Source organism: Xenopus tropicalis, chromosome 1 (assembly GCF_000004195.4).
Source record: "Xenopus tropicalis strain Nigerian chromosome 1, UCB_Xtro_10.0, whole genome shotgun sequence".
Classification (NCBI taxonomy): Eukaryota; Metazoa; Chordata; class Amphibia; order Anura; family Pipidae; genus Xenopus; species Xenopus tropicalis.
In genome coordinates this window covers 111,008,390-111,019,124 of record NC_030677.2, presented here as the reverse complement: position 1 = coordinate 111,019,124, position 10,735 = coordinate 111,008,390, and the positions used below count along the sequence as shown (strand labels likewise).

Sequence of the window (10,735 nt, the reverse complement as noted above, 5' to 3'; positions counted from 1 at the left end):
TGTAGAATGCACAATTGTAAATGTTGCACTAAAAGAGCTGAATTTTTGAGTAAATAAATGTATGGCTCTTAAAAGTTTGATCACAAAAATCCAATAGAGTAGGAAGAAAACTTTGCACTTAACCTGCTGGAGCTCTTCTTCCTATTTTATTGCATTTTGCAGATCAAGCTGTGTTGTAGCACAGAGCAACAAAAAAGGAATTAAGCTACTTCTAATTGCCTTATTACTTATACGGATCACCAAGCTTTTATTTTTGGGCTCTTGAAAGTTACAGCTATTTGGTGCTGCTAATGATTTGTCATAATGGGCAGAAGCATCCCTATCTGTCCCAGTTGAGAAAAAAAAGTTAAGTACAGCAGCACAATATTTCATCCACTTGACCACCATGTGTATTTTTGTGTAGACGTATAAGCGAGTAAGTGATGTGTAAACTGGGCCCACCATCGGGGGAATACGAAGTTGTCTGTCAGGACCATAGGGGTAAGCTGTTAACTAGAAGTTGCTGTGCATAGGTTAAATGGTAACATTAAACTTACTGTTTGAAAAAGGAGACAGTTTGGGAAAAAAGTAAATGATCAATTTCTCAAGGTCACAAAGCAAATGAAAGCAAGTTATAGGGTTTATAACCCCAAAACTGTTTCACATAATCAAAAAATATACATTTAACATCTTTCCACTTACTTAAACCACTTCCATTTATGGTTAAGGTATTTGTAAATGTATGTCTCTACATTGTATGTTCAGTTTCAACATGTAGTGGAAATTTCCTTAGGATTATGTTCGCTTCTGCAAAAAGAAATGTGTATATATAATATGTACTTTTTGTTGTCATTAAATTTCAGTTTGTTTTCCATGTTTATATAAGTGCTAACGAAGACTTTTACACCTATTGTTATGCTACGTGTGAACAGAAATTTTGTTTTTTGAAGGAGAAAAGTTTAAGCGGCACCACCATATACATAAAAATCAGTATTTTATTTTTCTTACATTAAAAGCATATAAGTCCCAGCAGCATCACAAGTGACCGACACTTTTGGGTCCCGCCCTTAATCATAGGCTGGTGTAGGTGAGGTCATGCCAGGTTTATATACTTTGTAATACTAAATAACTTTTTGTATTGTTTGGTTTGTACACTTACAATAGGCTAATACTGAAAAAGGTGTGCAATGAAGATTGGGTGAGTCAGTGTTGACCATTTTTTAAATTTTGGCCCAGAAAATGTTGTAATTTTTCATCTTCACCTCTCCATCCCAGTTGCATCATATAACTCATTTAAATAAAATGAGTTGATATTTGGGTGGACACAGCCTGTTAACAGGTCACTGATGGCAAACATACTTAAAACAAGCCATGCCAAGCCAATCGGCAAAATAAACCTAGATACAGGGCCAGTTTGAATAGTTCTTTTACCAAGCAATGAGAACAAAATTGAGCCACTAGTCTGACACATAAGTACTACCCTTCAGTCTCCATACTGGCTTTGCATTAAAGCTGTTGCAAATCATTGCTTAAATTCAAGCTGAGCCACTGCAAAACTTTATATTTAGTGTATTTATGGTGCCTATAACCATGTATCTATTTCAACATTCTTCCTTTGTGTCTCCTAGATCCATAATACAACCGGAATGCTTAACACTCTTTACAGAAGAAGGATATCAATATTGTTAGCTCACACCCTTTACATACGTTGCCTGAAATATAAAATAAAAATGTGAGTATAAGTCTTAATGAGAAAGATTATAATTTTATGGAATTAACTGCAGTGCACCCAATTAAAATGATCAACACATATTCATCCCTTGCAAATGAAAGCCAGGGTGTAGCGGCCTATTTAATGGCCTAAATATAGAGGTGGAACAATTGTTGTTGTAAATGAACTGGCTAAAATGTAAATGTCAGAAACTGGATATTTGTATTTTGGATTTCTATCTAAAAGGCCAGTGTGACATAAAGCTTACTCCTTTTGTTACTCTAGTTTTCCTTTTACAGTGCTGTTAGTTTATGTTATGGAGCTATATGCACAATGCGGTGCTAAAGAAAACCACATGGCTTTAAAAACAGTGGCCTTCCTTATTAGTGTCAGATTGTGGCCCATTCATATATAAGGGTGAAGATACATGGAGCTACTTAGTAGCAGCTACTTGCCATGGCTACTAAATGCCAGAATATGCCCTGCCATAGACAATACTGATAATTGCCTCTGCTAAAACACAAATAGGGACAATTATCAGTAAATTATCAGAGAATAACCCCTTAGGGTAAAGACACAGAGCTACTAGTAGCAGAAAACATTATAAGCTGGAAAATACTTTATTAAGTGCAGAACACTTAAAAACCCAAACTTTAAAGAAACACATTTGAAAATGGATGAGTTAATGTAGAAGTGACTGTAAGCTATCCAAGCTATTAATTTTGAGTTTAAAGGACAAGGAAAGTCAAAATCTATTAAGCACACTATTAAATTAAACTACTATTGCTGTGTAAAAACACTATATTCCTGGCTTGCCTAATGAAAGATTTACAGAGATACACCTGCTACATTCTACATACTTGTTTCAGTAAACGGCGCCACCATCTTTAACAAGGGATGCCCACTCCCTTTCCCTCATTGTCTCTACTCGGCATGTGTCCCCCGCTCCCTCCTGCATCCTTCTGTGTCTCCCCCCCAGCTCACACACCACACACACTCAACTCACCCCCCCCCCTAGCACCTGTCTGCCGGCTGTGTCCTCCTGTCACTGTGGCTAACCACCCCGCTCCGCTCCCCGTTTGCCTCTCCTCCCCCCAGAACCTGTCTGCCGCCTGTGTCCTCCTGTCACTGTGGCCAACCCCGCGCCCCCCCCCCGCTCCCCGTTTGCCTCTCCTCCCCCCAGCACCTGTCTGCCAGCTGTGTCCTCCAGTCACTTTGCCAACCCTCCACCCTTCTCCGCTCCCCATTTGCCTCTCCTCCCCCCAGCACCTGTCTGCTGCCTGTGTCCTCCTGTCACTGTGGCCAACCCCGCCCCGCCCCCCCCGCTCCGCTTGCCTCTCTTCCCCCCAGCACCTGTCTGCCGGCTGTGTCCAAACCCCCCCCCGCCCCGCCCCGCTCCGCTCCCGTTTGCCTCTTCTCCCCCCAGCACCTGTCTGTACAGTCTCTGCAGGAGCATTGCATTATGGGAATCTTCTCTACCCAGCTCAGTGTTTTTTTCCTGTTTGGTTTCTGATCATCTGAACTATTGAAATATGGGGAGACTTAAGGGCACTATTGAGACAACTGAAGGTATGCCTGCATTTTGAGATTAACTCTTTACTAGCCTTTCCTTCTCCTTTAAGAATATTCTGAAATTTGGCAGACCCACTAAAAGCAATCAAGTTTTTTCACAAATATGCACTCAAAAACATACATTTCAGTAAATCTGCCACAAAGTATCAGAGATTTGTGTCCTACAAGATTCTGTTTAAGGTAAGTTAACAATAAAGGAGCAGTAAACCTGCTTTTCCATTAATTAAATGAATGGAATTTGTGCTGAATATATTTTTGCATATTCAGAAATATGTAGGGTTTTTGTTATTACTTGCACAAAAAAGGCAAAACCTAAAATAGAAAGTAGGGTTAGATACATGTTGAAAAAGGGGAGTACTATCTCTTTAATTACACAACTGCTTAGTCATCCTAGAGAACCTCAAATGTGACAGAAAATTACAGCTTGTGTAAGAAAAAAATTGCTGAACTGAAAAATATAAAAAAGGAAAACCAATTACATATGGTCTTAAAATACATCTTTCTAAATAATGCTAAAAGATATGTCAAGAAAATGACCTAACAACCGTATGCTCAAACACTGGAGAGAAACCTTGTAGCATTCTAGCACTTATTTTTGTAAAGTCCAATGAAATCACACAGCGACAAATTCTTCTAAGGAAGTAAAATAGGAAAAAGGCAGTTCCAAAGTCCCACAGAAGTATATCCACAGTCTGAAGAAAATAATGGCCGAAGAGTAACTGAAGAGGTTGATCTGAAGTGCAGGAATCCTTTCCTCTCTCTCTGAAGACTGACCTCCAAGCTCTCTTTGGGGCTCTTTTTATGTCCCTGTTGGCCCATCCTCCCAGCAAGCCGCTATTGTTTCTATGCAGGGGTGGGGAGACGTATAGGTGCCAGGATAACTGGATTATCTGCCTATTGTTTCCAATCAGGCTGGGGAAGACGTGTTGGAGCCTTTGGGCTCTGGTACACGGGGAGATTAGTCGCCCGCGGCAAAACTCCCTGCTCGCGGGCGACTAATCTCCCCGAGTTGCCTTCCCCCTGCCATCCCACCGGCGAACATGTAAGTCGCCGGCGGGATGGCAGACGCGGCGGCGCGATTTCGCGCAAATCGCCGAAAAAGACTTGCGAGGCTTTTTCGGCGATTTCCCGAAATCGCCCCGCCGCGTCTGCCATCCCGCCGGCGACTTACATGTTCGCCGGTGGGATGGCAGGGGGAAGGCAACTCGGGGAGATTAGTCGCCCGCGACCAGGGAGTTTTGCCGCGGGCGACTAATCTCCCCGTGTACCAGAGCCCTTAGGGTATCAGTCCCTAATCTCATCAGAGAGAAATTAAATCAATTCCACCATTGTTTATAATAAATCTGTCACAATATAAATGTGAACTAACTGTTTAGGAGGTACAGTACCAACAGAAAATAAATTTTTTTTTTTCAAGTAAAATGTAATGTACAAACAAACCCATAGATGTCAAGGTGAGAACACATACAGAGCTTATCTATAAGCACCTTAGGTATTAATGTTATAGTAAACATAAAAAAAATTCTCATGGTGGATGCTTTGCATTAGAGTGCAAGAAACATTTGGGGGGGGGGAACACTTGATGTTATATAGTATTATATAGATTAGAAAATAAAACATTTTCATTAACATGTCACCACCATTCATATTCTTTACATAAACCATTTTTCTCTCTAGGGCAATGACAAAAAAACATTTCTGGAAATGTCTTCTGGGATCAATAGCAGCTGTCATCACCCTCCAATTTGCTTTGCACTTCAATAGCTTCTATGTCCTTAATAATGTTATTGATAAAACAGAAGAGTTATCTTTTTCTAATGCGGTAATGTCAAACCAATCTATCATCAAGTTACCCTACTCTGAATGCAAGGAAGACACTTCTGCCAGAAACTTTACCAATTTTAATAAAGAACCGCAGACCATGAAGGATTTTTTGACCTACCGTCATTGCAGGAGTTTTCCACAGCTTCTTGACTCACCCATGAAGTGTGGTGGACCAGCTAACTCAAAAGAAGTCTCTCTCTTGCTGGCCATTAAATCCTCCCCTGCCAACTATGAGCGTCGGGAGGCTGTGAGAAAAACATGGGGAGTGGAGAAAACCTACAATGGATTTCAGGTAAAGAGAATTTTCCTCATTGGAACACCAAAACAAAAATATGAGAAGCGGATGATGCAATTGCTGACTATTGAGAGTCAACTGTATAATGATGTATTGCAGTGGGATTTTTATGACTCTTTCTATAATTTAACTCTGAAACAGGTTTTGTTCCTGACCTGGTTTGAGGCTAAGTGTCCTGGAGCCAAATATATTTTTGATGGAGATGATGATGTATTTGTAAACACTGTGAATGTGATAACTTACTTAAACAGTCTAAGCAAAGATGGAAACAAGCACCACTTATTTGTAGGGGCATTAAACACAAATATGCCTCCAATTCGACAGACAAACCGCAAGTATTATGTTCCACAGGCACTGTTTAAGGGAAACAAATTTGACCCTTACTGCGGAGGTGGAGGTATCCTTATCGCAAGTTTCACAGCCCACTCTATTATTAGGGAATCTCAGTATATCCCTCTCTTTCCCATTGATGATGTCTATCTAGGAATGTGCTTAGCAAGGGCTGGTCTCAAACCCAGCAACCACGAGGGAATAAAAACATTGGGAATCAGATTGCCAAATGTGGATAGCTTTGACCCCTGCTATTACCGGCACATGCTGGTGGTGCACCGCTTTGTGCCGTACGAGATGCTGATTATGTGGAACGCCCTGCAGATTACAGAGCTAAAATGCAGACAAAAGAGCAGAGTTACTGTTGAAAAGACAAACTCATTAAACAAGAAGCTTTTGCTTGAATGATACCAAAGAACTTTGGTTCCAAAACTTCCAAAATATGGTGGGGCAACAAAGCATCATTGATTTTTGGTAGCAGAACAAATCCTGAAACTGAAAAAAAACAAGACTGAACCTATGTGCTATGTTATGTGCATTAATACTAAAAAAAAAAAAAAAAGTTGACTTATAATGGTTAAAGCATTAATAAAACAAAGAAAGAAGATACTATATGAGTATTTGCAACAGGTTCTCAAAAAAATACATTGAATATCGATGCAAGTGGTAATTGCAGATTTCAAATATTACCAAGTTATTGATAAGCCATGTTGATGATGGACCTAAATTCATTAAAATAATATCCCAGGGCATAATTTACACTCCCAGGTTATAAAACATTGTATTAATCACTTCCTCACCAGATTGTACATCAACCCAGAACACTGTGTTTGTCGATCATACAAAAGATATGTGTGCAGCTCTCACTGTGTTTGTTGTACCCTCCTGAAATAGATTATGGCGCAATAAGTGTGTATATATACACACGCATACATACATACATACATACATACTATAAATCCTAAAACTTGGCTTGAATAAAGTATATCTGGGTGTGACAAAGGAAAATGTTTTCAGGTCAGCATTAAGAACTGTAAACTATGATGGTAAGGGTGGGGACAGATGTAGAGAGAACAATTGGCACCTATGGTAATCAAAGACCAGGGTTCAATGTTAAAATTAGAGAATGTAAAAGTACTTCTCTGAGAACTTTTGCAATTTACATTCATGATCTAGTTATAGCTTATGGGCAGTTTTAGACTGTTAATACAAGGTTTTTGGCTAAACAACTGTCTCTAAGTCAGAGTCAGCAATCCTAGGGTCAGCACAATACAGAATAAACTTAGAAAATGTATGGACTATTAAGGTCACTGACACGCTGACCTTCAAAAAAAGCGGTTGAGTGAAAAGCCTGATATTAGCAGTTTAAAAGTGCTAAAAATAGAGAAAAAATGCTTATAGAACTCTTTTAAATATCCTTACATAAATTCACTTTAATAATGAACACTGAGCCTAAAATTGCTCGTGGGGTTATGGAATAGTGATGTATGTAGGTAGTAAGGAACATGCATCCAACCATAACCTTCAATTTTCTACTCCTCATAGAAGGGATTAAGAGGCAAAACAGATTAAGGTCATTGGTAAGACATATCACATTTTTTAGCCCCCATAGTTCAACTCTTTGAAAAAACTTGGATATCATTGACTCAAATGGAAACATGCCGGTGGGAGCAATTTTCAGCATGAAAGCCTCAAAGCGTTGTTTTCGCAAAAAAAAAAAAGGAAGCAAAGGGAAGGCACTATTCAGGCAGCCGACAAGCAATGGTTTATAAAGAGGAACCCCTGTATTTTCATAAATGTTGTGAATGTGTCAAGATTTGTAGCTACATCAGACATTTTGTACCCAGTTTTAACCTAGTTTTTATAGAATTTGAAATATTTTGTCAGTAAAAGTGCTATTTTTTTTCCTCAAGGAATATGCTATAAAATAAAACAGCTCAAAAGAATGCTTAGTATTTCATTACATTTTCAGTGTATGGGTAAGAAAAATGGAAGAATTGTTGTACTGACACTTAATTTCAAACAAATTAGAAGTTAACTATCCAACTTTCTTAGTTTATTCTGCACAGGTGCTATCTAGGTCATTTTGTCTCCAGGGCCAACTGTCTTGTGCTACATTCTCCTATAGTTTTTCATTGATATCAGGGATAGAGGGATACATTTGTATAGGGCAGGGCACTTGTGCTTTTGCTTCCTATGCCTTTTAGAGCTAAGGCACCCACAAAAGCCCAAACTGTATGACTCAGGTTGTAGAGTGAAACATGCTTAAGGAACACTGGTCTTTTTACTGCAAAGAAATTGCAGCTGCTGTAGCTCCAAACAACCTCAGATAGCAAAATCTGACAATTTGGCCAACTTGCACAAACAGTCTGACTAAAGACTGGGGTCAGGCAATGTGTCACGAGCCTGGCTGTGGCCAGTTTAAGAGTGGACACTCAGAGCTTTTTGTAGTGGCTATTGTTTCACTGCTTCCAGACGCTAGGAAGTACCCTGCCATAAACAATACTGAGAATTGCCTCTGCTTAAAAACACGCAGACAATTATCAGTCTATTTTAGTAGCCATAACAGGTAGCTGCTACTAGTACTGCTGCTCCGCGGGTCTTCAACCATAGAAAAAACAACAGTCCACACAGCGTGCTGCCTGGCCCAAAAGAGTTTAAATACTTATAAGCTTAGTGAAAAATTACAGATGGATTTGTTCACATCATTTGTGGGCTGTGTAGTGGTCTGTAGGGATAAGGGGGCTGACTGGGCAGTTTGGAAGGCAGCGATGACTCACCTTTAATATTTACACAATAATTATAAATACATTAAACGTAGCATAGCTCATACGTAATGTCATTGAAAGTACCTATGTCACATTGATCTCAAACTGAGAACCCAGCCATTAAGAAACAGTCTGTCATCTAAACGTAATCATTAGAAAATCTATAAAACTGTTAAAATGTGAAAAAAACAGGGTCAAAAGGGAAAACATGTCTTCATTATAATTAAAGGGTCACTTTTCCTTTAGACGGTTAGTATATTTTGTCAAATAGGGTGGCATAATAGATGGGAAGGGATAAGAGGCTGTGCTAGAGTGGGAAATGGGGCCAGAACAGGTAAGTACAAAATACATACAGGCCCAGCTTCGGCTGTATCAATAGGGGCCAAATAGTAGAATTCAGATTTAATAGAATGCCATGTGATTTAAAAATAAATAAAATGGAAACTGACCAAAAAATGTTGCAAATTAACATTTGGACCCTGATAGGTATTTGGCTAAACCCTTTGTGAAGATTTGATATGTGGCTAAGTCCAAAAAGTATGTATTCTGTGCATTTTACAAGAGAAGTTTTACCCTAACAATGTCAGTCATTCTGCCTACTAAAATCACTGGTGCTTAGCCCAGCTGGTAGAGCTCATCTAAGGCAGAAGCTATGACACTTTTGTAGATATGTGGAGGCATGCACAGCGTAGTTCCAAATTAATTATATTGTTTTGGGACATCTGACCAATCAGTTTGACAGTCAACTGGACCCTAAAGGCGTATGATCAAATTTAAATAAAATCTAGATCTCCCAAAGACAACATAATTTGAGCAGATTCTGATTACTTAAGGTGGCAATACCATATAAGATTCCCTCATTTGGCAAGATTGGCAAATGAGTGGATATCTCCCTGACATACCTTATTATGGAATTACAACAGCAGAGATAGAAGCTTTCAGAGCAAGGACCGGATTAGTCTAAAGCTGGCCATACACGTGGCGATCTGACGATGTTTCGTCACACACCATTCAGGGCTGAATCGGCAGGTAAGGAGGTAGAAACAATAGGATTTCTACCTCCTTCTGCCGATTCAGCTCTGAAGGGAGATTTTGGTCAGGCACCTTCTATGGCGCCCGATCAAAATTTTCAAACTGGTCCGATCGGCGAGTCGGCCGATATCAGCAGCTTCCTGTGATATCGGTCGACTCGCCGACATACCATACACGCACTGAATATCGTACGATATTATCGGTGCGTGTATGGCCACCTTTAGGCAGTGCTGTCCAACTGGCGGCACCCCACCTGTCTGGCTGCTTTGATGGCTTACCTTTGTTTAAACCTTAAATGGTATCAGTACTGTGATTAACTGCCCCCCCTGCATAGTTCTCACCTCAGATTCAGGCTGTATTGTTTAAACATGTAATCCCCTGTGTTGTTCACACCTTTTAATCCCTGCATTGTTCGCCACCTGCAGTGTTCACACCTCAGACATTGTAGGTACTGCCTGGACTATGCTGCCTGTGTGTATGGCACACATAGGGAGCATAGAGTATGCAGATTATGGCACATAGCATAGGGCAGGGAGGGTATGGCACAGACAGGTAGGGCAGGCAGAGTATGGCACACACAGGCAGGGTAGGGCAGGCAGAGTATGGCACAAGCCGGCAGCATAAGACAGAGTATGGCACACACAGGCAGCATAGGGCAGGCAGAGTATGGCACACACAGGCAGCATAGGGTAGGCAGAGTATGGCACACACAGGCAGCATAGGGTAGGCAGAGTATGGCACACACAGGCAACATAGGGCAGGCAGAGTGCTGCCTGTGTGTGCCATACTCTGCCTGCCCTATGCTGCCTGTGGGAGGTGAACCTGGCAGGGGTTTGTTGTGGGTATGTTAGCAGTTGGAAATAGCCATTAAATGGTCCCTAATGTGTGTAATTATGTGCTGGGGGTTGCTGTGCTATCCACAGGGGAGGAGGAGGCATATGGAATTTAAGGGTATATCTTAATATGACATAATATAAATCTTTCACATATGAATGACAGTTGATAGGTTCACTGTAAGGACCAAGCATTTGGGATTTTGCTGTACTACCACCATTGTGATAAAATAGGTGTGGTTTGAAGTGGGTGTAGTTTAAAAAGGGGGAGTGGTCAAAACTGGCTTCCATTAGTGGCCCTCCACCATGTATGCTAGAGAAATTCCGGCCCTCAGCACCACAGAAGTTGGACAGCACTGGTCTAAGGGATTCGAATCGGAAGCTTAAATCT

General features: G+C 40.5%; 1 protein-coding gene across 1 annotated transcript; it reads left to right on the top strand.

Annotated features, from left to right (window-relative positions):
- Positions 1-1,616: 1,616 nt before the first annotated feature.
- On the top strand, positions 1,617-7,657 carry LOC100494334 (N-acetyllactosaminide beta-1,3-N-acetylglucosaminyltransferase 3). Its single transcript, XM_018097609.2, has 2 exons — positions 1,617-1,711; positions 4,940-7,657. Exons 1-2 carry the CDS (start codon positions 1,626-1,628, stop codon positions 6,117-6,119), a joined length of 1,266 nt encoding a protein of 421 aa, XP_017953098.2. The 5' UTR covers positions 1,617-1,625; the 3' UTR covers positions 6,120-7,657.
- Positions 7,658-10,735: the final 3,078 nt, after the last annotated feature.